At 50.0% G+C, this 21,042-nt stretch overlaps 2 protein-coding genes across 3 annotated transcripts; one reads left to right on the top strand and one right to left on the bottom strand.

Annotated features, from left to right (window-relative positions):
• Positions 1-72: 72 nt before the first annotated feature.
• On the top strand, positions 73-1,693 carry LOC121588043 (eukaryotic translation initiation factor 1A, X-chromosomal). 2 transcript variants are annotated; one of them, XM_041905562.1, is made up of 3 exons: positions 73-187; positions 308-557; positions 1,034-1,693. In XM_041905562.1, the coding sequence occupies exons 2-3, from the start codon at positions 354-356 to the stop codon at positions 1,274-1,276; spliced, it is 447 nt and encodes a 148-aa protein (XP_041761496.1). In that variant the 5' UTR covers positions 73-187; positions 308-353; the 3' UTR covers positions 1,277-1,693. The 2 variants fall into 2 exon arrangements, with proteins under 2 accessions (XP_041761496.1, XP_041761497.1); XM_041905563.1 differs by having other exon boundaries at positions 81-187; positions 311-557.
• A 693-nt stretch (positions 1,694-2,386) lies between these two features.
• Positions 2,387-20,566, bottom strand: LOC121590580. Its single transcript, XM_041910376.1, has 12 exons — positions 19,194-20,566; positions 12,726-12,844; positions 12,206-12,336; positions 11,241-12,122; positions 10,767-10,846; positions 7,291-7,573; positions 5,070-5,364; positions 4,778-4,984; positions 4,373-4,661; positions 3,940-4,289; positions 2,959-3,244; positions 2,387-2,885 (listed from the first exon to the last, which is right to left on the bottom strand). The coding sequence occupies exons 1-12, from the start codon at positions 19,753-19,755 to the stop codon at positions 2,593-2,595; spliced, it is 3,777 nt and encodes a 1,258-aa protein (XP_041766310.1). The 5' UTR covers positions 19,756-20,566; the 3' UTR covers positions 2,387-2,592.
• Between the last annotated feature and the right edge of the window lie 476 nt (positions 20,567-21,042).

Here is a 21,042-nt window from a genome sequence, read left to right as displayed (position 1 = left end):
CACGTTCTGTTTGCTAAACTGCTTTCCTATCACCCGTCTCATCGACCGTCAAACGCACATTCAATATGGTGGAATGTCACGACGAGCTCGGTCGCGTACCAACCCGACCGTGTGCACAGTTGCAAAACAAGAAGAAGAATCAGCGAGGTTTCTTTTCGGTCATCCACGCTGTGACGGCAGCACTCTGGTAACTAGTTTCTTCGCCCTTTTTCCGTGGAAAGCGAATATTTCCGCACTTTCCACGGCCCCGCACGCAGTAGCAAAGCAGTGTGAAAATCCCCGCCTTCCGTGCTCGATTTCGTTTCAGCAGTACGTTTGCGTGAAGCAATCACCAGCCACATTGCTCGGTAGCCATGCCGAAGAACAAGGGAAAGGGAGGTAAAAACCGTCGTCGCGGTAAGAACGAGAACGAGTCGGAGAAGCGCGAACTGATCTTCAAGGAGGATGAGCAGGAGTACGCACAGGTCACAAAAATGTTGGGCAACGGCCGACTGGAGGCGATGTGCTTCGACGGTGTGAAGCGGCTCTGTCACATCCGTGGCAAGCTGCGGAAAAAGGTAAGCATCAGTGGTTGGGGTAGGGGCTGCCGCCCCTTGCAAGGTGCATTGGTTGGTGGTGTGTACGTTCTTTCCCCACTCCCCACTCTTATACTGCCTTCACGGGACAAAGAGCATCGTGCGAGAGTGCGTGGAAAGCATCGTTGCCTTGCTACTGGAACTTTATTTAAGGGATGAGTAATACCCGACTGTGGGAACATTCCCGACCCGTCAGCACAATTTTGCCAGTTTTAGGAAGTAGCTTGTGGTGGGATTGTGGGGGGTAGTAGTGGAAAGCAATTTTTGCGCATCGTCAATGACACAAGCCAGTAGTGAAATGCAGGTCAACCAAGCCATGCACACCACCCAACTCGCTTGCATACGTGTGTGACGAGGCGAACGCGCAATTAACTAATAACACTAATATCGCACCCTGCCTTTATGCCTTGGTGTGTGTGTGTGTGTCTCCTTTTGCTGTGTTTACATTTTACAAACAGGTCTGGATCAACCAGGGTGACATCATCTTGATCGGTCTGCGAGACTACCAGGACTCGAAGGCGGACGTTATCCTTAAGTACACGCCGGACGAGGCCCGAAATCTGAAGACGTACGGCGAGTTCCCGGAGTCGGTGCGCATCAACGAAACGGTGACGTTCGTCGAGAACGACATGGACGACGATATCGAGTTCGGCGACGACTACAGCTCGTCGGAGGAGGGCGACGCAATCGACGCCATCTAATCCTGCCGCATGGCCAACAACAGTTCCAACATCCGTTCTCCACCGTGTGGCGGTGTACGACAGACAAGAGAGGAAACAGCAACAGCAGCAGCAGCAGCAGTACTGTTTAACAACAGAAACGGAACCACAGCCACCAATAATTAACAGCAAGTCCATACAACGCTGCAGTATGATGCAATGTAACGAATGATGCGGAAGGTGCTTGTGTGTAGTTCTGTGAGTTGCAGTAAAATATTATTGTTTTGTGAATCGAAGCCGTGGATGAAGTGAATTGTGTACTGGAAGGAAGGATATGGCACGCGGTGGGGCAGCCGACAAGTGAACTATTCGTGTTGTATAAGAAGTTCCAAATTTCCAGCCGAGAAGAAAACCGTTTATATAGCACAGATACACCTACATAAACACACAACAACCGGATTTGTGTTCTGTGTCGTTAATTACGCAAAGAAAGTCGTCCTAGTGTGGTCATCCGCCTTGAAACCTCGAAGGAAGCTTGGAAGCTTCGGCGTGTGTAGCAAAAGTGGCGTCTGTCTGGTAGTAATTAGTCAAAACAGAATGGTCATGCTGTGCAATAAGCTTATCGCAAATGATGTGCAGCATTGTTTACCAAACATTCGTAGCGTTTAGTTTCCGAAAACCATACTAATTGACAGTGGCCATGAAATGCACAACAAATCGTGCTAACATATTAACTGGTCCTCATCTGGTCTTCCTTCATCAAAAGACCAGTGTTGGTATTGGCTAGCTGTTGGTGGAGTTACAGCTTTAACCAAGGATTAACGAGACAAGGAAATAAGTGATGGCGACACCGCCAGCGGATTTACTAGTAAATTCCCGCGTAAAGCTGATGTTGAATGAACATCCTTTAGAGTTCGCCCAAATCTATGACCTATGTCGAGTCAAATGATAGGCACGCATAGTAATTTTAGGTTATTCTCAAGCAGAAATGGCAAGATACCGCGCGTCACAGAAGACGCAAGGTTACTGAATGGCAAACCGGAGAAGTTGTTGATATAAGAATTCACTCCCCACCTTACCTTTAGATTTTAGATAGTAGTTTTTTAACCGGTTTTTCTTGTTGCTCTTACTATCCACATACCAACAGAGATATATGATATATATTTTTTATGTTTCGTCAGCCATAAAAAGGAAAGGAGGGTAAATGGGGCAATACTCTACAGGATTTTCTGTTTTCAACTTATCAGCACAAAGGTAAACGCAAATATAAAACCGTTAGGATTTGACTTGCAAGCTCTCCGACGCAAAGCACGACGCAAGACACCGATCCGATTCGATCACACCATGCGCAGCTGAAGCTACTTCACAATAGCTGCGCGCGGGTAACTGACACCGCTGCACGCCGTGTCCACGTTTGCGCAGCAGTTGACCGCGGCCGGACTGCACGATTGGCAGCAGACCGCCCCACTGGCGCACGGCTCCTCGATGTACTGCCCGGGTGGCGCGTAGCTCAGCTTCTGCACCGTGTCCGAGTCCATCGGCAGGTTCGGTGGCTGGTAGCGGGCTCGCTGCGCCCACGGGTAGTGCTCTTTCTGCGGCAGACAGACGGGCATGTAGCTTAGCTTCTGTGTCGTATCACTCTCCATCGGTTCTGGGGGGAACACGGGGAACAAAACGGGAATAGTATAGGGAGCGCGCACAAATACAAGTACACGGTTACTTACCCTCCGGACGTTTGTAGACCAGGATGGGTTTGCACGATTTCGTCGGCACAATGTTTTCCTTGTTGGCCGGGTAGGATAATCGGTTGACGGTGGCACTTTCCACCCGTCCCGTTGGCATCTTGAGCGATCCTTGCGGCACGATCGGGTCCCGCTTCGCTTGCCCTTTGCAGACAAAGTCGTGCCGCTGCGTGGTCACCTCCTGCATGGGCCCGTCGCCGATCAGCGGTGCGGGACGGGGACGGATCGGTGCCGGCCGTTCCGCATGGCAGTGGGTGGCAAAGGATGTCTGCAAAAGGCAGGTGGCAAAAAAGACAAAGGAAGAATTGACAATTTTGCGTCATTTAAATTATAGCAGAAAACGACAGAATCGAGGCATGCACTCGCGTTTTAGGATGTTGGAAGGCAATTAGAGCTTCGTTCGGATTCGAATGAGCCTTTGGGGGAGTGCTGTTTGTATGTACATCATATCGGTTTTAGAAGCAAATGTAAAAAACAAAATCAATTTACAATGATTATTTTGTGTAAAACGTGACGGTTCTGGTTCAAGGACAAAGTGTGTGCACCGTGAGCAATTACATCATTCAGCTAGAGAAAGGGCTAGTAGTAGTAGTGTTAGTAGTAAGGATGTACTTTCCTGCAATTACCTTGAATCGATAGCTGAAGCGTCACACGCGTTCGTTACGTGAAACTTAAAATGGCAGTGTGCACGGCAGAACTTTAAACTCAATCTACGCGCAAATTACGCAAACGTCTAACACACGTTTGATGATGATGCTTACGTCCCCTCCCTCCCTCACACACATTATACCAACAACAACACTACACCAAATGCAACACAACGCTCTAACTAGTACCGAGAGAGAGAGAGAGGGAGGAATGTGGCTCAGCGGCTCAGTGTCCACACATCAAACCGTCCCGAGCGGCCGAGTCCGGCTCGGGTCAGAAAAAGTTGGAATGATCCACGACATAGCTAGGATATACCTTGTACACGGTGTCGTCGTCTAGTCGCTGCTCGGCCACGCGGAGATTGGCGACGGGGCGTATCGCGGGCGGCCGCTCGCCGCACGTGGCACTGTGGTAGCTCTCCTTGTAGACTGTCTTCGATTCGAAACCCGAACCGGCAGGTACGGAAAGGTTGTTGTACGGCAGCACCATTTTGGCCCGCTCGTTCGCGCAGCCCGGCATGAAGCTCTTCTTGTACGTCGTCTCGTTGTCCATCGGCACGTCGGGCGGCTGGTAGCAGGCGCGCCGCGCCCACGGCACGTCTTCCTTGGGCGGTGGGCAGATCGGACCGTAGCTGAGCTTTGTGGTCGTTTCCGACTGCATTGGGACTGGCAGAGAGGAAGATAAAAAAGATAGTAGAGTAGGTGCAACAATGACCAGTGAAGGTTAAAACCAGGGCACCCGCACTCACTCTCGGGACGCTCGTACTCGCGCATCGGTTTGCAGGAGCGGGCCGGCTCGAAGCTGGCCATGTTCGGGCAGCTGTAGGACAGCTTGTTCATCGTCTGCTTTTCGAACGGTGCGCTGTGCACGTGCATGTGCCCCGGCGGGACGATTTTGTACCGCTTTGGTGTCGTTTTGGCCACGTAATCATGCCGGCTGGTCGTCACCTCCTGCAGCGGTCCCGGCTGTATCAGCTGATTGCCGGTAGGAACTATCGGTTGCGCTCGATCTACATTGTTGTAACCAGGGTAGGAGAGCTGCAGGGAGAAAACGTGGGTTGTTACGGGAAATTAATTCAATCATCAACACTAGCGACATCTGGGACTCTTTTGTACTAAGAGCTAATTTTTTTTTTGTAATGCTTCACACTTACCGCTGTGACGGTGGTTTTCTCCAGACTGCCCGAATGTGGCACTAGATGACTCTGGGGCTTGATCGGTAGCGGGCGAGCATTGACGACCAGCTGGGGATCGGCATTGAAGGACGTTTTGTAGGTCGAATCGCCACCGAACTCCACCTCGGGCGCTTTGTACGTTACGATCGGCTTGCAGGACTCCCGTTTCGGTGGCTGGACGTAGCGCTGTGCGACGAAAAGGCGGATCGGAAAAGCGATTTTCACTAAGCAGCAAGCTATTTTACAAACATCTGCTCCCTCCCCGGCTTACCACACGCTTCATGGGCACACATCCCGGCCTACCGCAGGCACAGTTACAGCACTGTGGCATCTCGGCCGGGCAGCGGTCAGCCGCGGGAACGGAACAATCGTCGACGACGATGGCGGGCTGCGCACAGGGCTCGGCACAACACGGGTAGGACGGATCGAGGCACGCTGTGTCCGGAATTTCTCCACCGGTTGGTGCGCAGCAGGGAATTTGGGGCGCTGCTAATGGTACGGCAGCCTCATCGCAGTAGACAGTGCAACCCGCTGCACATGGATCCTGCTCCGCGACTAAGCACACTCTGTCGGGATCGGACAGGGAAGAAGAAGCATTCAAAGGTCATGGATAGCACACACTCACACACAGACACACAAGCAGCGGATTAAAACACGCGGCTCCACATTACCGCCAGGAATTGGCAGGGTGAATTGGGTCCTCCAAACCTACCTACCCCCCACTCCAACTCCCACAAACCTGCACAGTATCGCCCGATTGTTGCGAGGATTATTAAATCAATAATACCTATATTTACGCTATTTAAACAGTTCCCCATCGGTGAGGTGATACATCCTCTCCCACACACCTTCCTCTTGTGTCCTCATAACGAGGCCAAGAGCATCCGTGGCCTTCGAAAGGAGCGGCACACACTTCGGAACAAGCAACCCCACGACCCACCCGTCTCCGCTACCAACTCACCCTTCCGTTTCGGCCATCGGGACTTGAACTTCCGGTTTTGAATGGCTTGAAAATTTCGAACCTAAATTTGGGCAGCTTCAGGCGTTCGGAACGGCGCGGACGGACACGCGAGGGGGCACGATCCGTTCGGGATGGGATGGTTGCAAAAAATGAGCCCACTTTGCTGTGCAAGCAGAAACGTCGCAGCCTGCTTGGTTTTTTTTTCTTTTCGTTTTCCCACGGATTCGCTTTTCCGCGCGCTGCATTTCCAACGCGACCCCACGCTATTATCCGTGGCACGGAAACGGAGGAGGGTGGGCGGGCGCAAACAAAAGGGAATGGGTATGGCCTACTGGTAGTTTGTTTTGGTTTTTGGATAGCCAGAATGTTGCTTTCCACTGGCACATGACCCGCTTTCTGCTCGCTGGGGGGGAGGTGGGTGGATGAGTGTTCATTTCCAGGTCAAACAGTAACGAACGGCGGTGCACGTGGGACGACAGTGAACCGACTGGCAGAACACCCTACTGAGCTGCCACTGGTGTGTGTGTGTTTGTGTGTGTTGTTCTCGTTTAAATTGAGTTTTTTTTGCGTGTAATGTTCTTCTATTTATTTTTGGTTCCTTTTCTTACATCGTTGCTGTCTGTTTGCGAGCATGAAATTTGGTATCATCCTAATTATGCATGCCCCACTTGCGATTGTCCGCTGGGTGTACTTAATGATCCTGCAAAGCTGTCTCGCGTACCGTTCGCCGGGAATTGATTCGATTTTTGTTCTGCAAAAGGGAAATGCAGCTTTTTTTTACCAATAATGGGCGACTACCGAAGGCCGCGCGTACAGGAACAACATTAGGGACAAGCAGGAAACGTATTTCTATTTTAGTTTTACTCCTCCCTCCTTCCCACCGTTTTGGCCTTGGAAATCGAAGCCCAGCGTCACAGTCCATGATTAAATAATGCCCCAACAAAAGGTTAACAGCACAAGACACTACACCACTGCGAGCCTTCTGTTGCACAACAAACATTAATTCAAACCACACCTTACAAATGAAACGAATCAGGCTTCATCGGCACTTTTGGGAACATTTGCTCTCAAGTTAAATAGTGTAAAGAGGTGTACATTTAGCGGAAGAAGCGTAAATCATGCGTAAAACCTACAGGCCACACAGGTTGCTAGAGTGTTCATTAGTGCGGATTTTTTTTTGGGTAAGCACACTCATTGAAGCGGAAGTGGTGCGAATTCCATCCTTATCGTGTCGGGCGATCGTGAATGTTTCACATTTTTATAACACACAATTTCAGTTTGGAAATGAATACCCTTGGCCATCTACCCATTCTGATCGAATCGTATGTATACTGTCCCTCAACACGCACTGTGTAGCACCAATCTGTGCGTGCAAAGCTAATCACCGTTGGCTGTGTCTTATGGGATGTGTGAACCACTTAGGCACGTGTCACGCTTCGTTCACGCTTCAGCCACTAGACAGACACGAGGAGGCAAAGGAGAAGGGAGGTGATATTGACGGTAGAAAACGAGGAAAAAGCTCCGAGCTTACTTAATAAAACGCGAGCGATCCAAAAATCGAAGAGCCCACTGGGGCACGCCACAACACCGCCAACAGCAAGGAGCAGCGGCACAAGAACCGAACCGAACCGAACCAGGGAGCGAAACTGAATGCCGAAATAAAACCGTCCCGCGAATGGACTCTCCAAAACCGGCGGCGGTTCGACTCAAAATCGACCAGCGTTGGTTGGGGGAAAACCGAGGGGCGAGAGAGAAAACTTCATTCAAATGCAGGTCAGCAGGGTGGTGGCAGCGTGGGAGCTCACAGAAGAGGGATCACATTCGAGAAAATGAGAAAAAAAGCCTCATCGTCCTGTGTTGCGAGTGAGCGCACGGTTAACACTAACACACAAGCGGCCGAGCAAACATACCGGCGGTGCCTTAGTTAAACTCCCCCCTCCCTTGTGGAAGCTTCACGGTCGAAAGGACGCACAGCCACACACTGCTGGCGGGGGTGTAACGTCGAGAAAGAGAATTAGAGAGTGAGAGTAAGCAAAAAAAAAGCAGGGGGAAAATATCCTTAAGCAGCACCGCTCATGTAACGGTAGGAAAGAGTTGGCTGAAAGGCCTCACAGCTGGGGGAACGGTACAAACATTTCCAAATCCTTGTCCCACCTGGCAACGGACGGCGAAGGACGACGAGTTACGCGTGTAGCCAATCCAGGATAATACGGTGGCTTACACTTTAGATTGAGCGGGTTTTATGCTCCCAAAACGGTGGTACGCGTTGTTACACGCATTTCCGAACAAATTCACACCCTCTTAAACCAATCCCTCCCCCCCCCCCCTGCCCACCATGACGCCATGTTTGTCTTGGAGCGGGCTAATCAATTTCCTCTATCATTGAGGCAGTCCTGCTTGATTGGGAGAGACTTGCGAGGAATCCGACAAACGTGCTGCGACGTTCCTTCATCCGACACGCGGGGTTTAAACAGGTCACGACGACGTGGTACTGGTACCGATGATAGGACAATGCGATGGGAAGCGCAACCACGTGTGCATGAATTGTGTGCAGAAATGCGAAGGACATCGATCAAACACACACACACATTTACTACTGGGAGGGAGGTGGTTCTCCTGCTGTTTCCTTCCCTTTGTTTGTGTCTACCCGTTTCCCCTTACTTCTGTGTCTGCTTCCGCTCTTACGCGATGCGCGAACTGTTGAACATCGATAAATGCACACAAAATACAATCAGGAAAAGGCAAACACACACACACACATTACTAACGAATATTTGAAAAACTTTTGAAATTAGGTCGACGAAGAACGGATGGCGGTTTGTCGTACCGAGTTTGGTTTTGGCTAGCTGGCTGGCTGGCTGGCTCACTGACTGTCTCGGTGGATAACTGCAAAATGTGTTGTGCCACTGTTTGCTGTAATTTGTAGATCGCGTGTCTGGTGAGGATGGTTTGTTGCGAACATTACGAGGAAAAAAAAACAATTAAAACGGTGCATTAAATATTACTTTGGTTCAGTTTCCTTTTTCTCAATATGTAACGTCCCCGTTGGTGTTAAATGCAATGGCGGAAGAAAGAAAAATTTCAAATACCATGTTTGTTAGTAGTTTTAATTATATTTTACAAACAAGATTCCAGAGACAGTAAAGGAAAGGAAACCGGAAAAGAAATGTGTTTTTGCCACAAACACACAAAGAATCGAACAAAAAGAACAGAACGAAAGAAAGCAGGAAAAGAGCCAGCCGGGAGATAGATCCACACATACACACACGGGAAGTACTTCCAAAGTTCATGAAATTCCGTGTGGCACAAATAAAAATTTAGTAAAAAAAAACACTGCCTCCTCCCTACTCATTCTCCTCTCCTTGGTGTGTGGTGGTGTGATGGCCAAGTATAATTTTGTTTCCTAATTGCACAGAATACCACATGTGCATCATTTGCGTGCTGCCGCTGCTGCTGTTGCTACCTTTTCCGATGCACCACACACACACGCGCGCACACATACACTCGTCCTTCTTTGTTCTATCTATTGCAGAAATACTTCCTGCCTTTCAGGCACGTACACACACCGTTCGTAGTACACCGATTCCTTCTCGCTTACACCCGTACACTCACACAGACACCTGTGTGCTGCGCGTGAGGTGTTGGGTGCATTTTGGGTTGCTTCTTTCCTTACGCCATCTTTCCCTCCACGCTCCGAAGGGAAACGAAATTCCAAACAGAGAAAATAGTCCCATGGCGCCCTGCCCTCCTTCTGTGGCTGGACCATGAAGAGAATGATCCCCTGGAAACCGAACGAACCATTCAACCAACCTCCCTCCCCTAATTAAACTCTTACTGTATTCACGCACCCCGAGGAAAGTGTCCCAGTAATGGTCGCCCCGTGGGCTAGCGAGTAATTGCAGTAACGTCCCGTGTTGCACCCCCTCACCCTACACGTCACGCCCGACCTGACCTGACTGTTTTCGATAATCGATTACTTGCGTATAATATAGTAGTAGTAGGACTAGTGGATATAACTTGATTATGCAGTAACTCGCTTTCGTGTACTGATGACTTTACGTTGTTCGTTTCACTTTTAGCGTTTATCCTAGGGAAACGCTTACTTAGATAGGACACCGAAGCATGCCGTGAATGCGCGCGGCACCCCCCACGCTAGACTAAACCTTCGCGCGTGTGGCGCGTGATGTTTGCAAATCAATCCAACCAACAATATAGTTGCTATTATACACATTTTTGTTTTGTTTTGTCGGTAAACGAAACAGAGAGAGAGAAAAAAAAACAAATAATTAAACAAGAAGAGAAAAACACACGCGCACACAATCACAACTAGTAAAATTAAAACTGAACCTGGCAGCGCTAGGTGATGCCAAACTCCCCATCGGTTTCCCTATCGCAGCCTGAGATAATAATAATAATAATAATGGTCTGTCCTATGTGTCCGATGAGCCGGTTCCCTATACGGTGACGACCCTTTCTTGCCGCACACACCTTGTCGCCGCATCGTTGTGATGAAATATTATGCTGCCCTACAAGATTCGGCCTCATCGACTACGTACCGGCGAACAAACGTCCGCCGGGAGTGTGTATGCTTGTGTGGTTTAGTGGTTTTGTGATTACTTTCGAACCTGATTTAAATATTCCCTAGTTGTGTGTGTGTATATATAAACGTTTAATATGTACCGTTGCACTTATTGTTGGTATTGGGTTGTTTTTTTGTTTTTTTGTATGTTCGCCCTTTTCCTTTTTTTCGTTTAAATTAACTACCTGCACACTTGTGCACGCCTGCAAACTAACTGTTCCTTTCTCTCGACTCTCCTTTTTTAACCAGTGCTATTATAGAACTATATGCAGATCTTCCAGTTACCCTTCCGAAATAGACAGCGTACAGTAGGGCACCGTTCTATGTCGCCTTCCCTTTGCTCACGCGGGAGAGATTGCTTTCTCGCCGTAGCTTAGTGTCTTGGTGGCCGAACATGCACGCGGTACACACCGGCACACTCCCCTAACACCAAGAGAAGAATGGACTCTTGTTTTGGAAGCGCTGCTGGAATGAGAAAAATCTCGACGATCCCGGATTAACTTTCGATCTGAAACGTAAGAGAGGGCAAGTTTAATTTTGGGGCTCACTTTCTGCATATTAAACGGCAATCTTACATTTACAAAACGTGCAAAGACAAGCATAACAAAAAATAAATAAAAATAAAATACATGCAACATTGGGTGGTGTAAATAAAGAGAGGCCACACTCTGTTTACTGTTGTTAATTGGAAGCGCTAAATTAATACATCTGGATCGTGCAAACCGAACTTAAAAAAAGGAAAGAAGGGATGCTGTGTGTTAGTATAAACCGAACCGAAAAGCAGCTACGAAAACGGCTCCAACGAGCCATACATGTGAGGTACACACAAACACACAGCTGTACAAGTGTGTTAGAAGCACAGCGTGTCCGCGTCGGAAGCAGTGCGTGAAATCCGGACCAACCTCTCGACGATGACGGCCGGCATCTGGACCAGCTGGACCGGGCTCTTGCCGTCCTTTAAAGCTTGCGTTAGATTCAGCATCTGACCGCGCATCACAGACATCTGCCGCTCGAACAGGCCCCGGTCGAAGCCCTTGTCCTGCTTGAACAGCTCGTACAGCTCGTTGCACAGCTCCTCGCAGAAGTGCGGATCGGACAGCGACGGCAGCACCAGATCCTTGATGTCCTGGCTGAACGGTTGCTTCGCCTGCGGCAGCCACGCCCAATGGTACGGGTAGGCGCGCCACGAGTCGGGATGCTTGAACGGGAACGCGAGCCCGTTGTCGATGGCGGCGATCCGAATTTCGGGCAGCTGCACCAGATTCCAGTCGGTGTGTTCCATCATCTCGAGCCGGCTGCTGCTGCGCGGGATGTACCCGTTGCCGTTGGCCGCCGCGATGCCGTTCACGCCGTTCGGTGTCGTGGCCGCCGTCGGGCTGGTCGGCAGGATCGACGGTTGATCGTACTTGATCAGCCAGTTGTCGTTGCCCCGGTCCGTGTTGCGGATGATGTAATCGAGCACGACCAGCCGCTCGAACTGTAGCTGAAACTTTTGACCGAGCCGCGTCGGCAGCGGCTCCTGCTCGAACCGGCGCAACCAGTAGTCGGCATCCTTGTACCCGTCGACGAACAGCTGAAACGAGCCGGTCTTCGGCGGGAGCGACATGCGGTTGAACCGAGCGGCCGGAATGCGCTCCTTGATCGTCTTCTTGATCCGTGCCTTCTGCCGGTCGATGCGCGGGTAATTGAACGTTTCCGACACGAGGCGCACGACGCGCGTCTTCGGTACGATGTTTAGATTTAGTTTTTGGTCCACTAGACTAGCTCCGGCCTCCGAGAGATACCTGCCGACACAGGGGCGAGAAAGTTTTTCATTAGTATAAGGAAGGGATTGCGGTCTCTCACTCTCTCTCTCTCTCCTTCTTACCCTTGGTTCGGTATCAGACAGGCGCGTCCAAAACAGCACGGACAGCACAGCTTGTGCATCCATTTGGTCCACTTGGGATTTAACCTTCCGTACGGTTCCTCATCTTTTGGTTTAAAAACGGCAATTACTTTCTGTAAATTACATTCAAACAGGAGGTTTTAGTACATGGCACAGGTGCGTGATCTAACCTTACACTCGGTAAAGCGCATCGAGCTTCATGTACGATTCATACCAAAATTTCTAGCAAACTGCTTCAAGCGAAAGAAATTCCCCATACATCCAATTCGCCCCAGCTGCGGTGCGCACAAATGCACAAATTGCACAACGCAAACACTTTAGCCAACGACGAATTGAATGAGCGAATCGTTTTGGGTAAGAGGTTGTTTATGCTGTTTGCTCTCCGGTAGGGATAATCGTCTTAGTTTGCTTTCCCGACGATCACCCAGATGGTGGATGAGCAGCAGTTTTACTTATTCTTTTTTTTTACTGACTTTAACGGCGGTGATTAATGTTCACTTACTTTGGCGGGATTTTTCACAAAGTAGGACCCACTGCTGCCTTGGTAGATACGTTCCGGATAGATGCCAGCATCGATCGCTATTTCTGCCGAGTACACTAGGTCACTGAAGTGAGGATCATCTGGAGAGTTAGGGGAAAATGGTAAAAAGAAACAAATGTTTTAGTATGTATGTTTTATACGACGCATTTCGCATTGTTACTGTGCAATACGTGAAATTGAAGTTTTGACGTGGCTTCAGTTCTAAAGCCGTTTTATGAGTATGGTTTCACTTTAAAGTATCAGTTTATTATGTGTTGAAGGTGAAGCAACACCAATTATTCGTATAATACGGATTGGATTCCCTTTCAAAACAGCATAGATCAATACAGCGGAAAATGTTTACGTGGCAGATACATTAAGCGTCCTTTGACACTCTTTACCAGCCACCACATAATACAGATGTTTATATTTATATATTTTGTATTTACGTCTGGCTGTTGCAAAACTATATTGGAAGCAAAAATAACACCATTGTGTTTTCTGACGTTTTTCACTTTTCCTCACTTCACCAACGTTCTTGAGGACAGGCGCACGAAAAAGTGCACCTAGTTTCTTATCAGTCAGACGGTATGCGGTTGTTGTTTACTACACACCACCACTCTGTTCTGCATTCGTCTACAATACCGTGCCATTCGCATACGTACATCGTCGTCCGCCTCCGCCCTTGCTCCGCTTCCTCACACCCAAAAACCCACGCCAGTTTACACGCAACTAACACCGTCGTTCTAAGGCGCAAGCTGAATGAGGTTATCGCGAATGGAAAAGCGTATACAGCGCGCGTTCGGATTCGGTTCGTTTCATTTTGACCATAACGGCTTCTCCCCCCTGCCCTCCCATCTTCTACTCTCACGGCCACAAAGGAAAACTGGGTTGTAATTTTAATTAGTGGCTTTTGCCGAAAAGTGGACGCCGGTTTGTTTCAGCCACAGCAACGGGTTTTGCGGTGCCCGGAGGCAGGCAGGCAGGCAGACATGCCACATCCATTTTACGCGTGCATTTAAATCCGATTAAAGATTTGCCACGTTTCGTGCAACCCGAGGTCGCGCACTTTACGGCCCCAAATCAATGGACGCCCATCGCCACACCACGGGCAGCGCGAAACCGACACGAATATTTGCTTAAATTAAAGGTGCAATGGTTGTGAATTGGCAAAAAAAAGAACTCTGCTCCTCAACAAAGAACGCGCTTTGGCTTGTGTCCAATAAGCGTACAAAACCGACCATATCGAGAGCCAACCCCCCTGGCTGGGATAGTAATAATTGTGGGAAGAGTACGTGTGCTTTCCCCATCTATTCTGGGCGGCTGAGTTGGTATGTGGTATCATTTTGCCTTCAAGTGCACTCTTCTGCTGTGCATCGTAAGAACATTTGCAGCCAACGAGTTCTTGCTGCTACTCCTGCTGATCCCCAAATATAGCGATTCGTTCGTTTCTTATTCAATATTCGCTTTCTTCTTATGGAACCACTAAACCGAAAAATACCACAAGGAGCCATAGCGAAACCACAGAGACAGAGAGAGAGAGAGAGAGGGATAAAGGCTGTTCAGATAATTCAATTTTTTGTTCGAATTATTTTTGGAAAGTACGGAAATGGCGCTCTTTGGACATCAACGGTGGTGCTCTATCCAAGGTCGGGCGTTTTTTTTTTCGTCGAGCTACATCCACACACACATACACACACAAACCCTGTACGGTTTGGAGCGGAACTGAATCATCGCGGCTAGAAGAATAAGATGTCCTCACCACACCGAAAGGAACCGAAAGCTAATCGATACTTTTGCCTTCCACAAGGGGGAAAAAGCTGTAGAGCGATAGGCACACTAAAATGTAAACAAAATTTCATTAATACCAATGCGTCCCCGAATCGGGGGCATACAACATTTTCTCTCCAATATGCTTAGTTGCCGCTCCCTTCAGTAGCGGTGACACAGTGTAGAGCAAGTGCAATTGCATTCAGCCGAGCATTCGCTTGCCTACTGCCGGGGCACCGTCGAGATGGGGTGGAGAAGCAAAACGTTTTCTCGAAATTACCATAACACCGTGATCGATATCCTTCCACCGTTCGCCTGTGTGGGATGAGGGTGGTTTTGTGTGCTGACCACCGTTCAACCCCTTTTTCTTCCGATAGACGCAAAACCCCTTCCTTTTGGGGGACACTGGAGGAAGCAATAAATGTTCTAGGAAGCGTGTGTGTGTGTGTGGTGTGTCTTGATTTGCCCACAACAAACCCGACCCAAACCGCAGAGGGTGGGATAAATGTCCGCATACAACCATTCTTTGCGTTTGCTGTCCCTCTTCAGAGTGGGATCGACGCAGGGTTTCCCTTCTATCCTTTCAATAGCAGAACTACAGAAACTACGAACAGAAACTCCCCACACGCACAGCTGGCCTAAATCTCACAACAGTCCTACTGTAGCATACTTCACGTGGCGCACGGTCGTCGTACTGCCCCCCCGAGCGCAAGGCAAGAACCACGTGACCCAAACGCAAACAAATGAGTGTGTGCGTTAGAAGACTACTTCTCCTTCGCACGTACGGTTTGTGTCGTACGCTACAATACTTCCACAAAGGATAATATGCTCCCTTGTCCAGGCGAGCTCAACTGCGTCCTTTGCATGTTTTTTTTTTCCTCCCTGCATAGATTCCTTACGCGTGTCTGTGTCTATTAGCCAACCATTTTACCTGGAATATCGTTGTACGGATAGTAGTCCTCGTCATTGATAAGAAATTCTCCGTTGATACATTCGACACGGGTCGAGCCGTCGTGCAGACCGGTACCGGAACCTTCGCCGGCCAAGCTCACGATGGCGGTGTTGAACTGGAACGTGTTGTGGCTGGGGCCGCCGTGCTTCACCCCAACATCGAACTGATCGTCGGGTGGCGCAATAATGTTGCCAACCGGTCGCCCCGGACCGTGATTTAGTCGGCCAGCCGCTTCACCGGCGGGGCAAAGAACTGACCCCGCCAACAGGTCCGCCGTGCCCAGCAGGTACGTGGGATTGATCACGGAAAGCGGACACCCGTCCGCCATCGATAGCGACGAGGAGGGTGGTGTCGTGAGCCGCCGATCGGGCTCGTCCTCCGCCACGCCATCACCACCACCGTTCAGCGGTGCGACGACATTACTATCGTCCAGGATGAAAATGTTGGAATTTTCCACGAGCATGGTGCGGCCGCATGAGTGCACGGCGGGGGGAGCTGGGACTGTTTTTACAAGGCCAACAGAGTCGCAGTGGCGTTCGTTCCCTGTCTCTGTCCCTCTCACACACACACACGCGCGCGTTGGGGTGTTGCGTTGGTGGAGTAACTTAATTACTGGCTGCACACACCTACACGTGTGACTGCTTGCTTCCACGCCACGAGGGCATTATAATCCGCCGGAACAAGGATGTTCCCTGCGCGCGAGAGGTACACCTTTGCGGTACACCAGTTCAGTGGTTCAGTTGCTTGCTGTCAAAACGGTAACGAATGGTGGAGAGGGTGGCATATCTTGAGCACGGCCAAACGCGTCATCAATTTTCCAGATAACTGCGGACGCCGTAGGAGACAGCGGCACTACGTAGTAAAATATCACACTGATGACAAATGGCGATAGAAAAATAAAAAAAACACACACACACAATTCCAGGCCACTTATTAATCACGGTCACTGTGTTTACACAAACATGCTTCAGATGCAAACCGACCCCGACTACTGTGATTTGCTTTTCCCAACTGTACACACACACACAGATGTACACACTAACACATAAAGAATTTTAACCACAACCACCCCTGCGTTCAAGGCGCGATATCGTCGTGGCCTGCTAATTCAAGATGCGGGCGACCCAGGAGCGGAGCTGAACAAAAAAACCAACGCAGACTAGCACACGAAGCGACAACTTTGTCTTAGCAACACGGTTCAGTGCAAAAACCATGACCAGCGCGGCACGACACGGCAGCTCGGAAGTTAGCAGGCGGGAGGGCGTGCGGCAGAAAAGGAAGCAGCAGTCAGTAGCACAACACAGGGCACACACACGCGAACAATCTTCCCCGGGGCCAACGCCGACCGTCCGAGCCCGTTCCGACGGTGCTGTACACAACACCACCACCAGACGTATTGTGCGGTCCCCGCGCGCTGGTGGTATCGCTCGAAAGTGAAAACTGCAACTGGCGAATGGCGCCACGGCTCGGCAAGCCTCGAGCTCGAAAGCTCCACCGAAACTGCCGTGGCCGACCGGCGGTGGAAAATCAGTCGAGCTTAAACGACCGACGACGACCACCACTAAACAAAACCGAAGCTGTGCGTTTGTGTGAGTATGCTGGCCCCGTACAAGGGGGGGGGGGGGACCATTAGAGTGGAACTGAACGCGTGCTGAAGGAAAAACGCCGTGGAAACAGTGACGTCTGAAGTGTGGGTTTGTCACCGAACGGTGGTCCTTCCCTCCCACCACCCATGTCCCGACATGACGGCCGCTGTCAACGGCGGTGGTGAACATTCCATGAAAAAAGCTTCGTTACTGTCGTATCCTTGCTGTGTTTGCCATGGTGTTCTGTAGTGTGTGGTGTGTCGTCATCGATTCCTTTCGGAGGTTACAAGTGCTTCTAGGAACATCTTTTCCGCGAACCAGTTGTACGAGGTTGGTTGACTCGAAAAGCTCGCCAAAGTTCCCGTTCGGAGCTTTTACGACCAACCCTGGTCGGTCGTACCACAAAGCAAAAGGGCGCCGGAGCTTTGCGTTGTCAGCAAGTGAAGCGATCCGTACAGGGATGCATTTTGGTTGTTCGGTGCACACTTGTCAGGAACCAAAATATAGGCGAATAAGTGTAGTTACTTGGTATGAGCACAATTCCCGAAATTTTACATTTAATTTCGTAAAATCGACCATCCGGTCAAGGCGATTGTGTCCAGGTATAGCACATACAGTAAGAAGTGTTCTGGGAGCATTCTTGATGTAAACAACCCTTGCCACTAAGCACTATTAGCATTAGTAATTGCATACAATTCGTGCTGTTAAGCAAATGGGCAAATTGTACTCGTCTCCTGCTTAAGCGAACTTAAACTACCTTCAGTGCTGTAATGTACTAAGGAAAAAGGCCATATTTTATACCATCCGTTCCGCTGCCGTTCGAACGTGTAGCTACGTTCCGCTGCCGTTCGAACGTGTAGCTAATCAATGAAAACGATGGACCATTGCAACGGTCCATCCCGCACCACACACGCACACAAAGAGGAATGAAACAACGAACAGCAAAATAATGGTTCGTGCTTCACTGCCAAGGTTAAGTGCGTGCATGATGGCCGTGCTGGAAAGTGGGGACGACACAGTAATACTTAGCCGAATCTTACGATCAGTTTGGTTTCGTAGCCACAATAACAAACGGTTTTGCTTGGTCGGATTTACTACCAAGCTTACTGAATTCGCTACGGAACGATTAAGTGGCTCGTCGTCGTTAGTTTGAATGCTTACGAACAGCGTCCCTGATAAACTGGTGTAATTCATGAAATCGAATGCTGTTCATAAAGCTGTATTACACTTTCATGGACGGGACAGCACCCGGAATGATGTAACAAAATGGGACAACCATTTTAATGATGAAGAATTTCAAACATTCTGACAAAAAGCAGCGACATTTCGAGAGCTTATTACCCCGGCACCCGGCAGTGATAAGAACATGTCGCCCCGGAAGAGGAAGGACTTTTTGCTGCTGTTGTCGCGGCCGGAACGAAATAGTAATACGAACGCTACAAAAAACTCTCCTGCCACCAATTTGTTGTGCAATGAGTCGTGTTCTCGCTTGAGAGCCAGCATCTCCATCGTGCTGGCGTGGCTGGCGAGAACTGCGATAAGCCCTGGTAGGGCAGCCTAGCTGTGGGGCAACAAACGGCACACCATTATTCGAAGTAAATCAATCTCCCGTCGAGGGGTTGGTGCCGCTGTTACCCAACCCCGACACCGACGGCAGTAGCAGCAGCCATTTGCACTGCGCATTGGAATGAGTGAGAGCAGTTGTAGGGTTTCCTTCGAATGACGTCCGTGGGGGCATTGCCTGACGAATTGCAACGCAAAACAACCTGCTCTAGGGCTTGTTGCAATTTTGACTGAAGTTCGGGCGGGGTGTAGCTGTCGCATTTGTCAAGAACAGCGTGCTTTTGCAAAAGTGCATAAGCGGCGCAAGATAAGCGTCCAATACATTTTCTCTTCTTAGCTTTCGGGGCACAGCGGTATGCAGCATGTTTGCCAAAAGATTAATCATTTTGCGGTTGCGCCTTCCAGTTGTATCACACACACACATACCGCCGCTGCAAATCTTTCATCATCCCATTTTCAACAGGGTCGTTAGGAGGGAAGAGACCCCCCCCCTCCCCATTAGCATACACCGCCTTGGGAGCGATGAGTCATGGAGTTTGGAAGAGGTGTTAGTACGTGCGTATGTAGCGGGCCACTTACCGGGAAACTGATTGTACGTAATCTCATGATCGCGCGACCCCAGCAGGGGCTGCGACTCTCGATCGATGCCGGAATCCAGCGTGATGCCTTCGAAGCTAACGTCCGGCAGGACGAGCGGCGTACCGTCGCCGGTGTCCACTACGGCGATGGTGGCGGCCACGGTCGCGGCTGAGGTTGCGGACAGCCGCGACGAACCTTGGTGGTCGTAGTGGTGGTGGTGGTGATGGTTGTTCACGCTCTGCTTATCGGCTGCAGAGGAGGAGGTGGAGCACGGCAGCAGTAGGTCGCTTATGATTGCATCGTTCACGCCTCGCTCACCGTGGCCCGCTGCTAGCGGCTGCGACGCTGGTGGCGGTAGTTGCTTTTGCGGGTGTCCACCGGTGGCACCGGAAACGAACGCTAGATGATTCACCGTCCCGGGGAGTGTGTGTGTGGTCGTCGGTGGTTGCGCTTCTGCTGCTGCTGCTGCTGTGTGTCCGTTTGATGTTACGATGGCACTGGCGGGATTCGTCGTGCTTGTGTCTCCGAAATCCAGATCCACAAGCGTTCCTTCGGAGGTCATTTGACCGATGCTGTTCTTTGTTATCCGACGGGTGAAACCATCGAACACAACCACGCACACTTGCACTAAATGGGTTTGGACAAAGGGTGGAGAAGTTCGTTTTTCCTACTTTTCACTCGTTCGCGCTGGGAGGGGGGAAAAGCCGTGGTTCACTACAGTTGCAGGGGCGGTTTGCACGACACTGGTAGGGTGGCTGGCTGGCTGGCTGGCTAGCTCACTGGCAGCCCTATCCTAAACCGCACACACGCGCAGCATCAATGTTCGACACGGATGGAGATGTTGTTTGGTCGAGCAGAACACACTGGCAGCCTCACCCGTGAAAGGTAGACCCGGTCCGCGGCACACGCTAGACTGGCTTACCAACAGTTCACCGAAAAAAGCGGTCGTCCTTCGCGCGTGGTATAGAATTCGGCACTGAACCTGTGTTGTTTTGTCCAACGACTAATGTGGTGGTGGTGCTGGTGCTGCTGGAAGGCACACAGAGCTCATTATCATCTGACGTTGTGCTTGTGTGTGCGCGCTGGGGAGACACGCAATTTCTACCAACAACCCGTTTTACCGATTCTGCGGACGATGATGGCTTTCTCGCCCAATCCGAAGCGCCAAACGGAACCGTAACTTGAGGAGGATTGCTTTTGCTGCTGTTCACCGTAAAGCGGTAAAGAGAAAACAAAACTTCCGTCGAATTTGCGTTCCACCCCAGCTGGTCTTTCTTGCAGCAACCTTTTTTTTTTATTTAGCAAACTGACTGATTGCCTTTTACTGGCGCACCAACACAGCCGCACTTTTGTTCCGTTCCGTGTGTACACAATGCACACAGTGCACGGACGCACGCACACAGATTCTGTGTTGCTGTCATCTGCGTCATTGCGTCAAACGCGCACCCGCAAAACAAATTTGAGCAATCGGTGAGCTCACATGAGGTACGGGAACGGAACCGAGCAGCGGTCGCGGTCCCTCGGTGCGGAGCACTCGTGCAGGCGGGCGATATTTTTATAGCACAATTTTATCTTATGTTAATCTTGAACTCTGTCCTGTTATTTCTCGTTAATAAGTACTACTTCATATCACAACAGTTACGGTTAGCAGCTTTTACGCCTATGGCAGTTAGCAGTTATAATTACAGGCGGTCCCCGAGATACACGGTACCCAAGCGCCACAGATTAAGCTTAAACGACTGGAAAATTGAATATCCATAGGAAAAAAATGAAAGCTTCACAGCTTCATTGGTTTGATCAATAGATGGCGTATTACAACTCATCATTATATTGCTATCCTTTTCTTGCA

The sequence above is a fragment of the Anopheles merus genome, chromosome 2R, assembly GCF_017562075.2.
Source record: "Anopheles merus strain MAF chromosome 2R, AmerM5.1, whole genome shotgun sequence".
Taxonomy (NCBI): Eukaryota; Metazoa; Arthropoda; class Insecta; order Diptera; family Culicidae; genus Anopheles; species Anopheles merus.
Note: the sequence above shows the minus strand (reverse complement) of the source record. Positions and strands in the feature narration are given on the sequence as shown.

Coding starts and splice junctions, on each gene's coding strand:
- LOC121588043 (XM_041905562.1), top strand. CDS start 354: ATGCCGAAGAACAAGGGAAAGGGAGGTAAAAACCGTCGTCGCGGTAAG. Junction 558..1,033: donor GTGGCAAGCTGCGGAAAAAG/GTAAGCATCAGT, acceptor TTTTACAAACAG/GTCTGGATCAACCAGGGTGA.
- LOC121590580 (XM_041910376.1), bottom strand. CDS start 19,755: ATGACCTCCGAAGGAACGCTTGTGGATCTGGATTTCGGAGACACAAGC. Junction 5,365..7,290: donor GATCGCTCGCGTTTTATTAA/GTAAGCTCGGAG, acceptor CGATCCCGACAG/AGTGTGCTTAGTCGCGGAGC. Junction 4,985..5,069: donor GTGTGCCCATGAAGCGTGTG/GTAAGCCGGGGA, acceptor TTCGTCGCACAG/CGCTACGTCCAGCCACCGAA.